The sequence below is a fragment of the Polypterus senegalus genome, chromosome 1, assembly GCF_016835505.1.
Source record: "Polypterus senegalus isolate Bchr_013 chromosome 1, ASM1683550v1, whole genome shotgun sequence".
NCBI classification, from domain to species: Eukaryota; Metazoa; Chordata; class Cladistia; order Polypteriformes; family Polypteridae; genus Polypterus; species Polypterus senegalus.
Genome location: NC_053154.1, coordinates 148,137,847 through 148,160,077, shown reverse-complemented (window position 1 = coordinate 148,160,077; position 22,231 = coordinate 148,137,847). Strand labels below are relative to the sequence as shown.

The 22,231-nt window shown below is 36.5% G+C and overlaps 1 protein-coding gene across 1 annotated transcript in view; it reads left to right on the top strand.

Annotated features, from left to right (window-relative positions):
* The window catches only part of gk5 (glycerol kinase 5), a 135,855-nt gene extending 114,138 nt beyond the window's left edge, over positions 1-21,717 (top strand). Inside the window, exons 12-16 of the mRNA XM_039760358.1 lie at positions 5,379-5,473; positions 9,211-9,314; positions 11,785-11,844; positions 12,076-12,209; positions 20,178-21,717. Coding sequence (XP_039616292.1) covers positions 5,379-5,473; positions 9,211-9,314; positions 11,785-11,844; positions 12,076-12,209; positions 20,178-20,326 — 542 coding nt within the window. The 3' untranslated portion in view covers positions 20,327-21,717. The remainder of the gene's footprint in view (positions 1-5,378; positions 5,474-9,210; positions 9,315-11,784; positions 11,845-12,075; positions 12,210-20,177) is intronic.
* Positions 21,718-22,231: the final 514 nt, after the last annotated feature.

The following is a 22,231-nucleotide window of genomic DNA, read 5'->3' as shown; positions in this document are numbered from 1 at the left end:
TCCATTCATGGAGTCTGTCAGTTTCTTGATCTGTTGACGATCAGCTTTTTGTGGAGCAGTGACTACAGCCTCCCAGACACTCTTCAGAGAGGTGTATTGTTTTTCTCCCCCGTAAATCTAGCGTTTAAGAAGTGCCCACAAGTTCTCGATAGGGTTTAGGTCAGATGAGGAAGGGGCCATGTCATTATTCCTTCATCTTTAAGGCCTTTACTGGCTGACCACGCAGTGGAGAACTTCGATGCAAGTGATGGAGCATTGGCCTGCATAAAAATCATGGTCTTTTTCCTGTATCACTGTTTGAAGAAAGTGTCTTCGAAAAACTGGCAGTAGGTTTGGGAGTTGATTTTGAGTTCATCTTCAATGCAAAAAGGTCCAACTAGCTCATCTTTAAAAATACCAGCTCATACCAGTACCCCACCTCCACGTTGGAGTGAAGCTCTGTGCCCATTACTGATCCACAGGTCCATCCATCTGGTCCATCAAGAGTCACTCTCATCTCATCGGTCCATAAAACCTTTGAAAAAAATCTGTCTTCAGATATTTCTTGGCCCAGTTTTGACGTTTCAACTTATGTTTCTTGTTCAGTGGTGGTTGGATTTCAGCCCTCCTTACCTTGGCCATGTCTTTGAGCACTGAACACCTTGTACTTCTGGGCACTCCAGGTAGGTTGCAGCTCTGGAATATGAAAGTACTGGAGGATAATGTGTTCCTGGTAGCTTCACGTTTGATTCTTCTCAAATCTTTGGCAGCTAATTTGCGTCTTTTGTTCTCGTTTCTTGCGACCCTGTTGACTATTTGCAACAAAATGTTTGATGGTTCTGTGATCACACACCAATATCTTAGCAATTCCAAAAGTGCTGCATCCCTCTGAAAGACTTTTTACAATTTTTGACTTTTCAGAGTCGGTTAAATCTCTTTTTTGGCCCATTTTGCCTGAGGAAAACTAGCTGCCTAATAATTCTGCACACCTTGATATAGGGTGTTGATCTCCTTAGGCCACACCCTCCCTCATTACACAAATACACATCACCTGACGTGCTTAAATCCAATAAGCATTCAAGTTAATACAGCTTGGAGTTGGAATATACGCATTAAAAATGATGATATGGTCAAAATACTCACTTGCCTAATAATTGTGCACACAGTGTAATTGTCATCACGATGTAGATCCTTACTGGAAATTTGAGGCATTTGAATTGAAATGGGAGATCAGAGGGTATAACGGTGATGCGAGGAATACATTCAGAGTGTGGCGCTCTGCTGTTTTTTTGTGTAGCCGCCTTCACACAGCTTCTCCGCTGCTTTATAAACGAACGACATATAAGGCTGTCGTTTCTCCTTGCTTCGCGGTTCTGTACTGTTTTATTGTTCGTTTATTACGATTGCTATAGTTATTGTGCAGCTATTTGAGACTTACTTTACTGTTCAGGTACCCTTTTCCTTTATTTAATCTGCGGCTTGTACGCTATTTTTTGTTCGTTTATTACGACTATAGATATTTATTGATTCCCTTCTTTAGCTGACTACCTGCTCATATAAGGCGCTTTGCTGTTTTTTTGTGAAGCAGCCTTTACACAGCTTCTCCGCTGTTTTATAAACGAACGACATATAAAGCCATCTTTTTTCCTTGCTTTGCCATGGAAGCTGCCTTTTTATTTAATCCACGGGTTCTCCGCTGTTTTATTGCTTGTTTATTACGGTTGTTATAGCTCTCTTTATATAGCACGTTGTCAGTTCAGCACTCCGGTTGTAATATGACGAAGCTGCGCGAGCTCACTTTTGAGAATGCAACGCATAGTTGTCCAGGAGAAAAGCAATCTTGCCTGAAATCAATGGCAACCTTTTGTTGGGTCTGTCCCTGAGACATTACTTGTCATCGTGAAGCAGAGCCTTACTGGAAATTGGAGGCATCTGAATTGAAATGGGAGATCAGAGGGTATAAAGGGGATGCGAGGAATACATTGAGTGTGGAGAAACTCTAGAGACAGCGTGTGTATTAACTTGTGGATTTTTCTGTGAGTATTTGGTGGCAGCGTGACGAAGTTGCTTCCACAAGACCGCTTTAGCTGTGAAGCTCGGCTCGGAGCATATAAAAATGTATATAAAAATGGTTTGAATTTTTCAGTATGCACTGGATGTTGTACTGCATTTGTAAAGTTTTGAAAGTGGTATTTAAAATAAGTATTAACTTATCTCTTGCCAAAGATACTTATCCTAACTTTCAGAAGCTGAGTTGCCATGAAGCATCAAGTCAGAAAGAAGCCACAGGTCAGCTAGACACAGGGTTCTCGTGGTCATGGAAGTTTTGGAAAATTATAAAAAAATGAAATTTGCTTTACCAGATCTGGAAAAGCTATGAACAATTATCAAGTAACCATTACATTTTGGAAAAGTCATGGATTTTTTTTATATTTTTAATATACTGGAGATAAGGTTTATGTTGCGTAATTTTGTAAATTAGCAAAATCTTGACCAGAGTTTATTAATGTTATGAGATCTTGTGACAATTGCATAGTGAGTGACCCGTAAAGCATATGCCAAAATGCTGGGTAGATGAGTTTTTGGTAATCTCTGATTAACAAATGAAAAATACAAACTATGGCTGCATAAAGGTGACACATTATGTACAAAATGTAAATTATACATGAAAATGTTTGGTGTTAATAATATGGATGAAGCTGCACTACCAAGTTACTCAAAAGGCAAAAACCATACAATGAGAAGGCTACAAGAAAAACTGTCGGAACTGACACCTTGTTCATCTCCTCTTTAGTTAGCAAAGGCTAATACAATTCCCTTATGCAATAAACTAGCCAGGCAAACATAGTATATCAGTGTTGGAATTCTATTTGCTGAATATTTGTGGGCTATAAAGGTAATTGATTCACACTGTTGTTACAAATCATACACCAATCTCAGACAGCTGTTTAATACAATATTCACTAACAGCAAAATCCCAGATAAATTTTCATGTAGTGAAATAAATGTACACATTTTATTACATTTAGTATTGCTCCTTATTGTAAATCATTGATTGTCGGAGAAGTATCTCCACAAGCTGGGTATGCCCTACATTTTGATCACTCAAATAGATATACACATGAGTATTTGGAATTGCAGAGAAGTGAAAACTAGGTATGTAGGTGTGGTGTTTATGGAGGCATACAACAGCTTGGGATATTATGAAGAAATAAAAACACCTAAACAGAGATTGGACTAAAAATATTGTCCAGTTATCCGTGGATGTGCCCAGCATTAACTGGAAAGTTGCACTTGTTACAGCCAAAGCGTTTGTGTGATGTGAACAAGACATTGATCCACTTAGGATCATGTGGACTTCATATTCCTTCCCCACAATGCATTTCGCGATAAATGAAGTTTGAGCAGATAGAAATTGGACAATGCCATTTCCAACCTTTACTGGCTGTTCAAAGACAGCCCTGCATGCATAGAAGACTTTGTTAAAATCACAGGTTGCGATCCATTTATGCTTAAATTCTGTCAACACTGCTAGATAAAAGATGTGCCTGTTATTGAAAGAGAATGCTTTAGCCTCCTATATCCTTAATAATATTGCTATTCTCCATAATAATCTTTGAATTTTAATATTAATTTAAAGCAGTACAGTATTTCCTTTTTAGCTATTGAACAGAAAATGTCATTGAATATATTTATTACATGCACATGATGGGATAAATCAGATAATTTAGTCCGTAAAGATCATGTTCTTTAATAAGCCCTATGCTGAAATTTCTCCTCTGACACAAATGAAATTCAGGCCCTAGATTTAATAAGATTATATGACATGCAATTAAACATGAATAAAGGCACCAGTAAACCTCCTGTCTGTCGGGAATATGCAGTGTCATGAACTAAGACAGATTGTCACAAATAAGAAGCAGTGTGCTTAGAAAATTAAGAGTGTCCAGCAAGAGTTTGTCACAGCAAATCAAGAGGATGAGACAGTTGTGATGATGTGCTGAAGATCAGGCAATTTTGTGATTTTGCAGTAAGCACAACAAACTCCTGTGAAATTTACCTCAAGTCAGAAAAGTTAGATTCTATGTTGAATTGAACCATAGGGTGCCAAACTAGAGTTCAGAAGATTGAGGCTATATTCTTGGATAAGCAAGAGTGGAGAAGGGAGTTCTGTGTGAAAGAGGAGATTGTAATGTAGAATCTGATGTAGCATTTGATGGTTGCACAAAGAATCTTCATTACCCCGTCAGCACTGTTGGAGGAGTATGCAATGTTCGGATTACAAAAGAGCTTCTTGTGTCAGTGGCAAGAGGTAGGCAAATGTGCCACGTGTACAGTGATGAACAGAGAAGACTGAGGGAAGGACAAAGGATTAACTTGGAGGAGGAGCCTCATGGATGTGCTTGACAGGTTGAAAAGAAAGAGAGTTCAGGGTGAAGTCTTATGTAAAATCATTTGTGCATGCTGCAGATGATTATGCTGTCAAAGCAGAAACTACAAGCAAACTGTCTCAATCTGCAAAAAAAAGGCATATTTGATGGACTCTAACGAGCAAATTATGCAGAAATTAAATAAAACAGTAATCAATGAGAATGATCTTTTTCACAAAGTACAGTATTAATACTCAATGTACCACATTCAGTTTTTCAGGATTTTATTCATACAGAAAGTAGTTTGTGTTTGTGATGAGAAGCATACAGTGAATGTGAAAAGTCATATAACAGTTGACCTACCTGCTTTGGCTAACCGTTAAGAAATGTTAATTTTCTAGGAATTAGCATATTGTTGAGATTAAAGAGTAATGTAAAGTAAAAGTGTTTTTCTAATAAGTTTTAACAACTTTTTATTTTTATTGTGTGTGTATTTTTTTTCCCCCCAGAGTTTAATAAATCATGTTTGCCCTTACACTGTTTAAGTCTTTCTTCAAGTTCACAGTTGTAGCCAGTACTTACAAATCATTAGCCCTCTTAATGGAATCGGGTGTGCAATAGTTGAGCAAGACAAAGCAGGAACCTAAAGATTATTATTATTTAACTGACACTGTTTTAAATCCCACAAACCTCTCACTTCTGTGTTGTTTTTTTGCAGCAGTTGTAAGGGCAAATGTATTTACAAAATTTGCAAAAATTAAGTCATAGATAATTTGTTAGAGACTATGGAAAAATCATGGAAGAATTTTACTGGTAAAAAATAAGCAAGTGGAAAGTTGTTATGCTGTATTTAGAATTGTTTTTCTTTAATGCTGCAGTTTATGATAAGCTCCTTAATCATTTAACTGGCTCCTACATCTTAAAAGCAGGTAAAAAATAAATCAACAAATAAAATAAATGTGTGTAACTTTTCATTATGTCATAAAAACTTTGTTTTTTTTTTTTTGTTTTTTTTTATTTACTTTGCAGGTCTTTTTTCAGATGCAGCAGAAACTGAAACAATGGCAACTAATGTGTCTGACAGTGAAGGAGTCTGTTTTGTTCCATCCTTTAGTGGTTTGCAGGTAATCTGAGACTATCTTTATAAAAGTAACAAAGCAATATATTTACTATTTGGACTGTGAAAAGAAGGAAAAATAGAGTGCATACCAAGATTTAATGGGTAACTTAAAAATCTCATTTGGGCCTTTCAGCCTATGCATTACACAAAAGTATTGTACACTTCAGAGTTTCTGGCTGTGCAAGAGGAGAGCACAAAAACAAACTTAGTGTATGAATTCTTTTTTCACATATTCAATGTAAATCAAAGCTGGGGTGTTTGTAAGCCAACATGGAAAAACACACCTTGTTTGTATTTTACATTTAGGGCATGTATAATCTGAAAATGTGTTTTTATTTTAAACATCAATAACAAATATATCATGAAAATCATAATGATGAACCTTTTTTTGTATTGACAAAAACTAAGTATGCTCTGACTTTTAAAAAAAAAACATTTTGGCACTCATTTGTGCTATTTAAAACAGAAATGGTATTTTACTAATTCTGTTTATCATTGCATCAAATGACTAGAGTTATAGTTAGAGTCAGGCACAGGTGCAAATAATTAGAACATTATTAAAGAGTAGATTGGAGAGTCCTACCTTATACATACAGTATATTAGAAACCAGTATTGTATGTTGCAGTTATAAATTGAGTTGTGTGTTTACATCATGCCAAGCTCAAATTGCTGATGCCTGTGAGTCTGGCAATGGTTTTAAAGCAATTTATAGTCAACTAGCCACGCGCAGCTATCTGTCAAAGATGGCAAATATTTTTAAATTATTCTATCTTTTGCCTTATGTGCACTTTTAGCTGCTTTCCTCAATTTTCGCGTATATGTGAATGTGTCTCCACCAGTGCTCCCTCTCTCAAGCACATTCCAGTGACGCCTACATCTCAGATGCTGCCCGTTTTTATACTTGCCGTCTTTGAAGATGACTCTCCGCATGCCTTCCATGCTGTTTCTCCTACTCGTACTTTTACTTTCGTCACGTCGCCAAATCCAGACTGACCAATCTAATTGCTCAAAGCGACACACAAACTTCACTATTTTGTTATATAATAGACTACTATGATTTATGATAAATTATGTGCAAGTTAGATTGCCACAAGTATGAAATTTTCTTTATCTAGTTCACATCATCCTAGAAAATTTAAACCAAGAGCTTACTGAAAGATGCTGTGTGAAATTTCCAAGAACACAAAGTAACAACAAGGAAATTACAGGCAAGTCTTGCCCCAATCAATGTCAAAATTCATGAGTCAGTTAAGAATGGCTGAAAAGTAAGAACGTAGTGCTGGGGGTTAAGGAATAGCTGAGTCAGAGTCTGAATTGTAATCCTATAGAAATGCGATGGTGGGGACTTAAGACAGAATATCTCATTTGAATAAGTTCTGTAAGAAGGAGTTGACAAAAACGTTAAGAGACTGACAGACAATCATAAAAACCAACCACAGCCTACAAGAATTTTTTTTTTTTTTAATCTCTAAAGTTGGCATGGTTAGTGTTTCAGTACCTCCACACTGATCAGATGTTCATGTGGGTAAACCTAATAATGTTACATGTGCTGTGCTGACAGAAGCACATAGTTGTGAACGCTTGCAGTTAGTGGAGCTGCTGAAACAGCACACTTTGTTTCAGAAAACAAATCCTCAAATGCTAAATTTGTAATGTTAGGTTTTTTATTTCGTCAAGCCCAATTAATGTTCTTTAGTATAAGAAATAAATTTATGGTGAATGTAATGAAAGCACATACAACGTGTTTGAGCAGTACAGAACCAAATGGGATGCAGTCTCCAGTTAAGAGTGATTACTACAGGTAAGGTCAGTAAAGGTTGATGTATAAGCTTATACATAACTAAGTCTGAGCATTTATATAAGTACATTGAAAACAACAGAAAAGATGCCTTTTTTACAGGAATTTGGAAATAATTATCAATTGCCAAATTTCAGAAAGGTAGCTTTAAAAATGGATAAAATGTTTTGGTTTTTTTTTAAAAAAAAGGAAAATGAAAGCATTAGAAGTTGCTGGCATTTGAAATTTGAATTTGACTTATCAAGTAAATAGTTTACTCCATTAACCAGCTGATGTCTGTCTGTGTGTTATGGATCTTAAATATAACAGTTATATGGGCACTTTTTCATGTTAATTGCAGTCTCAATTGTTAAAAAAAAATATTTTAAAAGGAACATCCCACATGAAAATATAACAATCTAATTAACTGACAGTGCATACCAATTTATAAATTTTATGTCCGTTTGAGGTTAAAAAGAAAAAACACTTTTTCCCCAACAGGGAATCGAACTCAGGTCTCTGAGTCATGGCAAGCCCGCTGGGCTCTGAGTCAGCAAATCTTACTGCTAAGCCATGGAAGTGTTGGCTCGTTCTTGAACCTTTAGTGAAAGTGTTTATTTGATGTTTGGACTTCATGCTTCACACATTCTATAGTTTATGCCTACATTTTGTAACATTTATTACTAAACTATGAAAAAGTTTCTGTTTTAACAATGTGTTTACACAGATTAGTGTAGAAACTGAACAGACATGAAATGCGTGTGTTCCAAACAAAGATCTATTATTTCCACTCTAAAACTCCACTTCACTCCCAGATAATCAATCAAGGCATGAGCTGAGAGAAGTTTGTGCACGTTCTAAATTGGTGGGGGGATGGAATAGCTTGCTGCTTGTCTTTATCGGCACATTTATAGGAGAAAAGACGCTGAAAGAGAGGTGAAAACGAATTTAAGGTGGGCCGGAGTTTTTTCGTAGGCTTTGGTAATTTTAGTGCTAATTAGATATTCTTCTTCTCTTCTCCAGAGTAGTTTGTAATTTTGTAATTTGTTCTGAATTTTCCTATTAAGAGAGAACAAGTTAGGAGAAACATGTAAGAGGATATTAAGTTTACTCTGTAAAATAGATGGTTAAAAAGACAGAAGGTTGTTTGTTAAAACTACAATTGTCAACTTTCTTTTTGTCTTTTGGCTATTCATAGACAGTCTACTAACAGCTTTTTGTAGGATGCCTTGTCAATAATTGTTAGTACAGTATTTCCGCAGTCACAAGAAGAGGTGCATTTAGGCTTGGACACAAAAGTTTTCCCCGATTCTTAAATTACACATTTTGTTTTATACAATATGTTTTATGACTATCATCATGGATTCTTGAGGGAGAGGGAAACCAGAGAGCATTTGAACTTAGTTGCGGAGGGCACTTTTATATGTGTGTACAACTAACCTAGCATTTAGGCAATTGTTATATTTGATTAGAAGTAGTACTCTGCACTGCCCAGGGTTGAATAAAGTGCAGGTACAGTCACTATATAAATTCCCCAGGGGAAAAATTTGGGCTACAAACTAAAATTTCACTGAGTAATCCCACTGTGGGTAGCAACCTTGCATACCTATCCCAACAATACTTCCTAGACACACTTCTCTAATAAATCACAGGTGTTGTTACTCAAAGTAATCTAATATACAACAGCCTTAAATGAAAATAATGAGATTACATGCAAGCTGAACTGTGTTCATTAAAGTGAAGCATGAAGAAATCACTTTCAGAACTCCTGTAACAATCTGAAAGTACTGTACCCTTAGAAGCAGAAAAAATAGCTTCATAGCATCCCAAATAGAAAGTAAGCAGGTAATGCTATTTTAATTATAGTAGAATCCATAGTTAAATTCTATTAATGGCAAGTATTGCACAAAAGAAAAATGTAAATCTGTTATTATGTATATGCTGTATTCCCTTTGTATTTCAGGCTCCCTTGAATGATCCTCGTGCTTGTGCTTCATTTATGGGCTTGAAACCAACAACAACAAAAAATCACCTTGTTCGAGCAATCTTGGAATCTATAGCTTTCAGGTATTTTTTTTTTCTTTGGTTTAAGTAATTTATGCAGCATGTAATCATACCATGATATGACAGTGCGGGTCCTGCTCCCTGCTCTTGTTTTGAGAGTCTCTTGAACCCAACACCGTCGCTGATGTAACCGGATGACCTGGCAGATGAAGACAAATCACACTTGTAACAAGGAGATGGTGTGAAAGTGTCCAAGTGCTTTTATAAAAAAAAAAAAACAAACAAAATACTGTTCATAGTACAGTGCTTCATAAAATCCATAAAAACCAAAGTGGAGGTGTAAATCCATAATAAATAAGTCCTTTAATTCAAGGTTAAAATAGTAGCTAGAAGCTGTCCTTTTTAAAAACCTAGTCCCATACAGGACCTTGCAACAGGGGAGTCGCTGTTTCTGCAGGTGCAGCTGAGTCTTCTGCTGGTCTGGTAGCCTTCAGTACCCTAGCTATGTACAGCTTATCCCTCGGGATCGAGACTTGGGGCCCAGCGACCAAGGCTTTCACACTGGGGCTCTCCCGCCCAAGCCTCCTCGACACCCACTGCCATCTCGGCCTTACACGGTGAGCCGTTCATATTCCCAGTCACTCCAGCTCCTCATAAATGCACAGCTAGAGTTACTTCTTTCTACTGCCCCCACCAAGTGTCGGTCAAACACTCCTCCTAAGGGGCTGTCCTCCCAGCTGCCTGATATCCAGCGAGTCTGCTGTCGCTTGCTTGCTTCCACACTGGCACTAAATGCATCCTGCCTTCTTCTCTCTTTAACCTGTCTCCTTGTTTCTGTCTCACTTTTGTTTTTTTTGTTTTCTCTCCCAATCTCTTGTACCAGCTCGTACGGCTCTGTGGGTGCAGTGTCACAATCGCGCACCACAGGAAGCCAATGAAGTAATTGAGAATGATCTTGCCCCAACTACCTCATTAACTCCCTGTGGTTGTGCGAGTGTGCCCACGGAGACTGACATGGCCAATGGATTTTTTTTAAAAACCGCCATTCTTTCGGAGCCACGGACCCACTATACCACACATGATAGCACTGAAAAAGTTACAATTTTGGTGCAAGAGGTACAGTGTTCTATAGGGAAGGCTTATTTTCTGTTTTCAAGTGAGAGAAATTATCTATACACCATTATCATGGCTTGGCAGCCTAATTAATATTGAAATATTGTTAATTCTTTGAATTTACAAAAAAAAAACCTAGCACTTTTGGAAGAAAATAATACACAGTTAATTAAATATATATAGTGTCATACATTAACACCCTTGGCATTAACCAGAGTGTGATTCATGCTCAGAATTCCATGTAATTGCAGTCAAGCCCAAATCAGACTTAGTGTTATGTTCAAATAAGTATTTGTCTGTCATACAGTAAAATAACATTATGCTGCCAAACAATCATGAATATTTCTGTGTGTTTTGCCACTATTAGGTAACTTATCAATATTAATAATCATTACTTGAATCAAGCGTAATGATAATGCCAGTTATAAATTGGTCATTAGGTGCTGACACAGATAGTGAAACTGATGCATGCGGCACTGTACCTCCGAACCAGCATCACATTCCTGTTGAATTCAGTCACCTGATGGTTCACCGTTGTGCAAGGATTTGTGTGACAAAATAACTGCGATCAAGTAGAAGGATAAGAAAGACGTTACCCCTTATGCACTGTTCACAGTGTAGCAACTGTCATTTATCAGGAGAAATGGGGAAGTCACTGAGCCATGTGCTGTGGTAGCCTACAATAACACAAGAGGCATGTTGATCATGCGGTTCAGGCATTGACATTCTACTCTCTTGTGGACAAGCAACAAAATAATATTATAAGAAACGTATACAAAGAAACATGCCTCCACAGTCCTGACTGCAGCATTAGCTGTGCACTGGTCACTGTTTCAAAAGATGTGCACTACATCTTTGTCAGTACAGTGGTTGACACTAGACCAACCTTTCCTATGTTAGTTATGTTGATACTTTAATATTGACATGTTTCTGTTACACATAATGACATTTTTCTTGTTGAAAAAAGTTCAATGTTTTGACTTGCCGTTCCATGGGTAAGTTTTATACTAAGGAGGCTAAGAGTAAAGTATAAAATCACTCATACTTTTGTTGTGTCTTTTTATTATTTTAACTGGCAAATGCCTATCTCCCAGGTGACTTACATATAGAACATAAGATTGATTAGAAAGTACAAATTTAAATAGAATTTGCAATTTATGCAGAAGCTTAAAAACCTAGCACCACATATGGCCCCGAAGCTAGATGAAAACCAGCAGTCTGACAAAACCTCAACTGGATGACAGTTAATTATAGAGGGATCACAAAATAGAAATAAATAGAGCCAAGAAAATGTGTCTTTTACAGTCATCTCTTATCTCCTCTCAAACTAAATGATGAAGCTGTATTTGTCAAAAGAAAGATGAATGATCTAATACTTTTGTTTCTTCCAATGTTTTGGGGCAATTTCTTGGAAAAAAAGAAATAAACAACTTTATGAGACCATGATTAGAGAAACCTGCGTTCCAGTGAGCAACATCAGGTACGTTTACCAGGTAACTGACCCAGATTGGTTCAGTACACAAGTGTAGTTTGCAACTGTCCATGGACAATTGAATATGCAAGTTAGAAAATGGATGGAATAAGTTTTTTATTTATACACACAAAGTTTATATACGTTACTGGTATCTCATTAATTTAGACCGTTTTGAAGATTAAAATGTAATTCTGCTAGATCAACTGAGTAAATTTCTGATTATATTTCACCTATTAGGGCTGATGGAGGAGTTTGCAGTAATAACTTTGTGATGCAGCTCACATCAGACTTGCTAAACCAGAAAATTGACCGGCCAAAACATGTTGAAATGTCTAGCCTTGGTGCAGCATTCATTGCAGGATTAGGAATAGGTAAGTTTTCAAAATATATAGATGACTACTTAATAAAAAGTGGTCAGTTATGATTATCAATGATGTTGGTGTATTTTATGTTTTTGTAAAGCTGATAATGCAACATTTATTTCCTTCGGTAAACATTTCAATATTCCTTTTTAAGGCTGTAGTTTTTAAACCATATAGTTTCATTTGATGTCACTTGGATCATTTCTTCAGTGTGGCAGATGCATTAGCTGTGTCTACACTTGGCATTCACTACACCGTTCACATAATTACTTAACACTAGAATTACCAGATCCTATGAAAAAACTTGTAGATCCATCCCACCTTAAAACGCTTTGCACCTCTCCGTTAGCATCTTTTGTCCTCTAAATGTGTGGATAAGCAGCAAACAGCAAGCAGCCTACTATCACATCCCTCCACCCCACACAGTTGTCTCAGCTCGTCTGTTTACCTGTGTGTCAATTGCTTAGAGTTGTATACAGTGAGAAGTCAAGCAAAATGACACCTTTTATAAATACTATATCGTTATTTGGAACACTTGCATTTCATGTGTGTTCCGTGTCTACAATGATCTATGTAAACACATCGTTAAAACAGAAATGTTTTTCATGTTTTGGTAATAATTCACAAAATGTAGACATGAAGTATATAATGTGGGAAGCCTGGATTCCAAATATCAAAGAAACACTTTCACAAAAGGTACACATATAACAGAACAAATGTGCTTTTATTCAAAAATTATTTATTATTTATTCAGTTTTATTCTCTCAGCCGCGTTCATGATCCCAACTCCAAACACCCCATACCCCCTCCCCACCCCACATTTGACACTGCTGGGAAGGTACAGCATACAGTCACGAGTGCAGAGCTTCCCATGTACTTATACAAAGTACAGCAATGTAGAATCGTCATCATGATTTGAGTTTACCTCTGTTATAGCCCGTCTATGTGAAAACACCAGTGTCAAATGCAGGTGGGGTTGGTGGGGTAGTTGAGATCATGAACGCGGTTGAGAGAATAAAACTGAATAAAAAAAAAACAAAGCTAACCTTTACAAGTATAAATTACACCGGCTGTTACAGACTGGAATCAAATGTATGTTTTTATTCTAAAACAGTAAGAATATGTGCAACTCACTCAACAGCTTATACCATTGCGCCACCGAAGCGCTCGTAGCAAATGCATGTCAGTGTCGCAACTTAATGCGGGTTGTTTTTCTGCATTTATATTTTTGGATAAAAGTGCATTTTTTCTGTTACATTTGTACCTTTTGTGAAAGTGTTTCTTTGATATTTGGAATTCAGGCTTCACACATTATACACTTCATGTCTACATTTTGTCAATTATTACCAAAACATGAAAAACATTTCTGTTTTAACATTGTGTTTACATACAAGTAGATTGTTGTAAACACAGAACACACATGAAATGCAAGTGTTCCAAATAACTATATAGTATTTATATAGGTGTAATTTTGCTTGACTTCTCGTATATGCAACTCTAAGCAACTGGCATGCAGGTAAACAGACTTAGGCTGAGACAACTGTGCGGGATGGGGGGATGTGATAGTAGGCTGCTTGCTGTTTGCTGCTTATCCACACATTTAGAGGACAAAAGACGCTGACGGAGAGGTGCGAAGCGTTTTAAGGTGGGACGGATCTACAAGATTTTTTGTAGGCTCTGGTAATTCTACTGTTAATCTATATACTTCATTTAGTGCTCAAGCTGCCATTGAAATTTTATGCTATTGTATATTCTTAATAGAAGCATGGAAATGTTTATTGGGTTAATGTATATTGTACTAGAATTTAGGACAAGTTGAGACGATGCAGCTAAAATATAGAAGCAAACAAAAATTGTTCATGACATACCACATATCAGTGTTTAGTATTTGTGTGACGAGAAGGCCCTTCAAAAGAATTATAAAGAAAGATTACTATACTGTATATGCATTATTTTTAGTCTTTAGTGTGCTTGACTCTGTTAAATAATAAAGATGATTTCAGGAAATAATAAATACATGAGAAAGTAGAATTTGGGGAAATCAATATTATTTGGTGAAATGGGAATTGTAAGAATACAAACTGACATGCCATCTAAATTAAATGTGTTTAATTGAATAGACTGCATTAAGTGTTTAACATTATAAGAAAGTATTTAATCCCAGTATGATCTTAGGGTTAGGTTTTTTTTTTTTTAAATAAAGACTTCAGAATGGATGCTGTTAGCACCCACACGTACAGCTTCACTCACACATGGACAGCTGCTTCAAGAAAAGAGGCAAACTAGCCTGGTGTGAGGAGATGACACTGTGGTCTTCAGACCGCAGCATCAGTCAACACCTATGCCACTTATCAAAGCAAGTGATTGCTCATCAATCTACCACCTATTGTAGGCATCCTGTCTTAGACACTAACGTTGGAATATGGCAATCACCCACATTATGTGCTCTTATGGCCCAACCAACATGTACTCACTATATTCACATATGTGTGCACTATTGAAATAAAGCCAAATTAATAAAATACATTAAAAACAAAAGTAATAAATGTATTTGAAAAGAGTTTATTGAAAGATAGTTATGTAAGGATAGAAATGATAATGATGATGGGTTCCTTTAGTGCTGAGTGCATAGCTGCTTGAAATGTCTTCAGTCGCGAGTGGTTTTTATCTTGCTAATTTCAGTGGGAATGCCAGCCTCTTTTCTGCATAATGATGAAGATCTTTCTGTTCAGTGTTCATCCCAAATGTGAAGGCCTCGCTCCATGTGTAATTAACAATGATAACATAAATGACTGATAATCTCAAAACCAATGTCCTGTTCAAATTGCAGAATTATTTAAGCAAAAGTTAAAGATTCAGATCAATAAAGATTCAGAGTTTAAATCAATTTTAGATTCAAAGTTTGAGCAAACAGATCTTATTTAGTATAGCTTGTTTGAAAAAAACATCAGTATAGCTTATCTTTATTGCAGCAAGTTTTTAATAATTCAGAAATACTGTACTTGCATTGAATATCTGCAGTCTTTGTAGCAGTTATTTCATCAATCTATTTAACTTTGTTAAAGTTCTTATTTTATTGATTTTTTTTCTAATTCACAGTTCAGTTCAGCCAGTTTGAATATGCAGTATATTAATGAAGTCTTCATTATTGCTTCTTTGTATCACCGTGCATTTGGTAAATGTTAAAGTTCATGTTTCTGCAGCCAGAAACAGATTGAGCAATTGTATTTTTTATGGAAGGCTACCCAGGAGTATATTCCTGAAATAATATGGTTTACAAAGTTACATTGCAGAGAACTTACCAGACGTCATTCATACAGTTCATATATACATACATATATACTCGGCAAGAAAAGAAACGTCCTCTGACTTTCAACTGTTTTTACTTTCAGTAAACTTAATGTGTAAATATTTGTATGAACACTAAAAGAGTCAACACCATAAGACATAAATTAGAAATGTTTCACAATGTGTCCCTGAATGAAGGGAGGCTCAAAATCAAAAGTACCAGTCAGTATCTGGTGTGGCCACCAGCTGCTTGAAGTACTGCAGTGCATCTCCTCCTCATGAACTGGACCAGATTTGTCAGTTCTTGCTGTGAGATGTTACCCCACTCTTCCACCAAGGCACCTGCAAGTTTCTGGACATTTCTGGGGGGAATGGCCCTAGCCATCGATCCAAATCGATCCCGCTCCAGGGTACAGGCCTCGGTGTAACGCTCATTCCTTCGACGATAAACACAAATCCGTCCATCACCCCTGGTGAGACAAAACCGTGACTCATCAGTGAAGAGCACTTTTTGCCACTCCTGTCTGGTCCAGCGAAGGTAGGTTTGTGCCCATAAGTGGTGTTGTTACTGGTGATGTCTGGTAAGGACCTGCCTTACAACAGGCCTACAAGCCCTCAGTCCAGCCTCTCTCAGCCTATTGCGGACAGTCTGAGCACTGATGGAGGGATTTTGTGTTCCTGGTGTGACTCGGGCAGTTGTTGTGGCCATCCTGTACCTGTCACGCAGGTGTGATATTCAGATGTACCGATCCTGTGCAGGTGTTGTTACACGTGGTCTTCCACTGCGAGGATGATCAGCTGTCCTTCCTGTCTCCCTGTAGCGCTGTCTTATTTGTCTCACAGTGCGGACATGGCAATTTATTGCCCTAGCCACATCAGCAGTCCTCATGCCTCCCTGCAGCATGCCTAATGCACGTTCACGCAGATGAGCAGGGACCCTGGGCATCTTTCTTTGGGTGTTTTTCACAGTCGGTAGACAAGTCTCTTTAGTGTCCTGCGTTTTTAGAACTGTGACCTTAAATGCCTACTTTCTGTAAGCTGTTAAGGTCTTAACGACCATTCCACAGGTACATGTTAATTAATTGATTATGGTTAATTGAACATGCATGGAAAACATTGTTTAAACCCTTTACAATGAAGATCTGTAAAGTTATTTGATTTTTAAAACATTATTGTTGAAATACACAGTCCTGAAAAAGGGACCTTTCTTTTTTTGCTGAGTATATATGTTTGATTGATCGCACTTTATTTGTCCTCAGGGAGTTTGGCTTTTTACAGAGGTGCAATAAATAAATAAATATATTATAACAAATGATAAACCCCTTCTCAAACAACTCAAAGACAGAAAAGCTTCAAACATGGCTAAAGATAAAAAGAGCAGTGGCAGTGATATTGATGCATTATAAAGGTTTGTTGCCATTGGTATAACGGAGTTTCTTGACACGCTTTTGTTGCATTGATGGTGCCAGCCTAGCGCACTCACTACCTTTAAACAATGTCCTTTGGGCAGGTAAGACCAACATGTAATTATCTGGGTTTGTTGGAAGTAAAGCACAGCATATCACCTATAATGGAGAGACTGGCATCCCAGCCATGATGGATCGTGTTTCCTTAACTTGACTGGAGAGCAGTGTAATGGATGGTCAGAAATGGATCTGTGACATTCCCTGTCCTGTCCATGAGGCCAGAATAATGAATGAAGAGGCATCGGAAATGAGGCATTGAGAGGCTGCCTGCCCTGCTCAGTTTGTCCCCTCCATATATGGGGTGGGTAGCATCCCTTATGGCAAGCCCCTGTATGGATGCCCACAGGGCAGCATGGTATTTGTGGTAACATAGTGCTGTCCTGTTGGATTCTGTGGGAGGGAGCCAGAAGGAGCTGTTAGAAGTGCTTCCGGGAGACAGTGGTTTTGTACTCCAGGATTAGGTCTAAAAGGAAGCATCCACTTTGCCCAGAGATTCAGAGTCGGGAAAGGAGTAGTATAACACTAGTCATATAGGAGAGAGACAAAGAATGTTTTTGAAAGAGTAGTGTGATGAGTACAATAAAGAACCTGCAGATAGGTATTTCTGTGAACAAATAAGTTCATTTTAACCTGGGACTGCCTGTGTCATTGTGTCTGGGGTTTAGGGCTGTTTGATACCATCTAGTGGCTACATACCATAAAAACCTCTTACCTTAAAATATTGCCATTATACAATATTATCTTTCATCTGCGACCAGGCCACTGCCTTTCAAGGAATTAAAATGGGTTTTGCTATTAACATTTAATTTTTAGGGTTTTTTTTATCTTGCTGTATCGACTTCTTTAAGTTTAATTTTTTAATGATAGTTAAATTCTTTAAACAAATGTCATTTCAGCCTAATGAAAGCAGCGCATTAGAACAAACTTGTATAGTCAACTTTATTGACTACAAATAATAATGCAAATGTTGCATGCTATACAAGCTTTGTCAGTTTTCTTCAGTTGATTTGGTCTTTCAGGACATTATACGAGCCGATATTGACCAATAGCAATCAAGGGTCAAACCAGTGTGCAGTGGATGTTTTTAACTTGTAATCATTTTTGTCAAAATCTATTGAACTAACTCAAAAATATCCACTTCTCTACTAAAGGCCCCCACTGGTTACAAAAAGGTAAAAGTCATCCTTTCATACAGCTTTTTTAACAATAAACTAGCAAGTTGTGGTAAAGCCTACAGAAATGAGCTCTGGAATTAGATAGATTCCTTCTAATTTGAATGTTTATAATATCAAATATACAGCTTAAAATAATGTTTCTACATTTCATACCTCTTCTTTTTCTTATAGTATGATCTTTTTACAAGTCAAACTGTTTATTTTACCTGAATATAAATATATCCTAAATGCAAGTAAATTTGTGGAAACAGAATGTATCTGTCTCCATAGCCACCTGAAGCACATATAACAGAGACATAATACATACTGATTTATTTTTGCTTTAATATTAAGAGATATCAAGCGTTTTGAATTAAATGCAAAGTACAAAGAGACCAGGCTTTACTTTTTTAAACTAAGCATTGAATGCTAGCATTTATTCATATAATGAATGAAAGTGTGTTTCGTATCAGTCACAGTTTTAAATATTGATAAAAACAAAATATTCATGCTACAGTTGACTTCAGAATACACAAGTTACTTTTCATGAATTGTAATTCTTTCATCTAGACGAAAAATCAGTATACCTGGTGTGATCTTTGACCCGGACACAGACAGATGGACAACATAGTTCCACCACACACTGTTTATTTACAATAATATTTACAAATTTAACGTGCACCACAAACCCCAGTGCCTTCTACACCGATTCCCCAAAGTCCAGGGCTCACAGTTCCTGTGCCTTTCTTTCCTGGCCGCCTCCAGTCCTCTCTCCAGCTCTGTTCACTTCCACCCGACATCCACTGCTCACTGAAGGGAGGCGGCCCCTTATATATGCTTCCCGGACGAGCACCAGGTGTTCCTGGCATTCTTCCCTTGGCCACGCCCCAGCGTGGAAGTGCCGGCTGTCCTCCCGTCAGCTCTCCGGGTGTCCTCCAAAGTCTTCCCCCGGCACTTCCAGGTGTGCCGGAAGTGCCGGGCTCCCGGGATAATAGGTTTTGAAACTGTTAAAATATATCTTCAATGAAGAATCCCGTTTGTATGGCTGTACTTGATGAAAAGCTGATTTGGGCTATAGCCCAGTGGCCTCCAAAGTGAATCAAAATTTATGAGTAAATATTTGAGTTTTTCTATAGATACACGCTCAAATCACATGATAATTTTTTTCAAAAGAAATGATGCTAGACTGGCTAATTGAGTTCTTTTTAAGCCCTTTACTATTGTCTCCTAGATACTGTAACTCATCTACAACAGTTTGTACACATACAGTGACATCCCTGAGCTTACTCGTCTCTACTGAACAGCAGGTAGTGACAGAGGAACAGCATTTGTAGCAGCAGGGCCAGCTCAGGTCTGTCGGAATATAAAGCACACTAATTCTCATGAAGAAGGAAATCATTTGTTGTATAATTATAGTGATAATTATTGAAAACTCAACAGTAACAGCATGGTAGATTCTAGTTTTACTAACAACGAAGGTGGATAATTTTGGTTGACGTATGCAGTTTCAGGTCCTATCCTGGAAATGATGGGCAGAAGTATACTTGTATGTATTTCATTATTAATTAGATTGTTTGATTTTAGTTTCTTCTTGATATGTTCACTTTTTTCTGACAGATGCCTACATGTTTCCACTGTGTTGTTTTTGGGTCTTCCTGGACTCTACATTTTTGCTCTTGGAGTGAGTTTCCTTGGATTCATATACCTCTAGGAATGGCTGCAGTGATGTTTAATGTTACACAGTGTACATCACCTAGTTCACGCCAAACCCAGACTTGATTGGGGTCTCATTAATATTATTCATTTCTATTTTATTAGATCTTACATTTAGGAAGAAATATTATTATGTTTGTGTAGCAAAATGTTTTTCACCATTTCAATATCCAAAATATACTGCATTTAATAATAAAAAAGCAATTATGATTTGAAATACTGTACACTGAAGATTTGGTTTAGAGGGCTCAGGTTAATGAAGAAACAAATGTTATACTATTTCATATGCAAATGCACTTTAGCTAGTCTTGATTTTAAAATTGAGATATGTAATTTGTATTTTCTTTTAATTTCAGGTTTCTGGTCTAACACTGAAGAGCTAAAGTGTTTAAGAAGCACAGAGAAAGTGTTCCTCCCTAAGAATGCAAATAAAAATTATGAACACATTATAGATATGTGGGAAGAAGCTTTGAAGCGTTCTATGCACTGGTACAGCAAAAGATAGCACAGTATATACAGAGTGTTATAAAATGCATCTTTTACTTGAACTGTGCGTATTAATACATTTAGCTCAGATTAGAAAATGTACAGTTTATTATGAAAAAGTAGACTATTTTTGTAGTGATGTCTCATTGCAAGATAGTAAAAAAGGCCTATTAGGACTATGACAGATCAATCATCATTTCCTATATTACAACACACATACTGTCGTTGTGCATTCACGAATGAGGCTAAGTGATGATGTATTGGCTAGCAAATTTCTGAACAAAAGCAAGGCTGAAATATTTATACAGCTGCTTGTGACCAGTTTTTTACACTGAATCAGAATCTTAACATTACAAATGTACTTTCATAGTAATTAAAGCTTGATAATATGATTTTCTTAGCTTAGTGAAATTAATTATAATTAATTAATTATGGATTTTTTAGAGGTAAATCCTATGATCACAATGTCACACCATACATTTGAAGATACCTCTTTTTGACATCTCCATTCTGTTTCTTTTTGTTGACACTTTCAACTTTTAGTCAACCATTTTCTTGGAGATATCTTGAGAAAGCTTACAAGTCCATGTTAAGACAATTTTTGGCTTTACAAATATTCTTTAAATTTGACATATATTTTACAGTACATGTTCATTAATAATAAATGGGTCAATTGCATGTCTTGAAATAGTCATAACGTTTAATTCCTCTCAAAAGATTATCCATTTTAAAATATATATCTCAAATTTGTTTGTTTACGAGTTGCACATAAATATAAATACAGTTGTGATGAAATCATATTGTGACTTCTGCAAAATCTTCTTTGAAATTCATCTCAGTCTATATAAAAAGGTATTTTTTTAGCTTTGTTAATTTATATTTTTACCTAAAATATATTTAATTAATCACTACTTGAAATGTCGCAAGATACAAATCGGTACAAATCATTAAGCTTGATGGAAGGAATGAGTGACAATAAACATACAAACCAAGACTGGATCATGAGGTTTGGAAAATTAATTTCCAGAGCTCAGTAGATATTGGCATGTTGGTACAATAAGAAATGTATAAGGAAAGCACACTTTAAGTGAAGTACAGCACATTTTGACACTTTACAAATATTCACTAAATATTGCAGCCAAATACTTAAATTGCTTGTTTTTAAAGTTTTAACATTGTTAAGTGCTGTAGATGTGAAAAGAGAACTCATCATTGCGCTAATATGTTATTAAGTGGTCTTAAAGGCTTTAAGTACTGTGGTGTGTGGGCATTTGTTTCCGGCTTGCAATTTGCCTCTTTGTTAAGCAAACAGCACTATCATCAGATTGTGAAAACCTACTTAACCTCCTTAGCATTGCATTTTATTCCAAAAAACCATGTAAAAAGAATTGCGCTTTTTTTTTGCATGAAAAATTACATTTCTGTTAAATCTCAAAAGTATAATAATAATACAAATAATAGTAATGATGAATAAAAATAATATGAAATATACAATAATAACCACAATAATAATAACTGTAATAATAATACTAATTATGCCAAAACTGCATATAATCTCAAAATGAGTCATTTGTGTGGTAAAGCACAGTGAAAGACACAATCCAACGCCACAGTCGGGACAGTAATAGTGTGTTTCTTTTCAGATTTTTTTCTACATTTATCAGTTTTTGAGTTGGATTCTGTTTTTTTTTCCCTGTTGGGGGTATATACTCAAAATGTCTACCAATAAGACGCTCTGGATTGATCAGTGATGTGTTAGGTCGATGTGTTGTTGTACAAGCTGGCATGTAAAGTTTGCATGAAGTACAGTTTTGCCAGCTTTTTATTTGTATAAGACGGATGCATTCCAAAATGCACAGTTCCATTAGATGACAAAATATCTTTTTGTAGTATTTCATTTATAACGGGATAGAAAGTCAGTTCT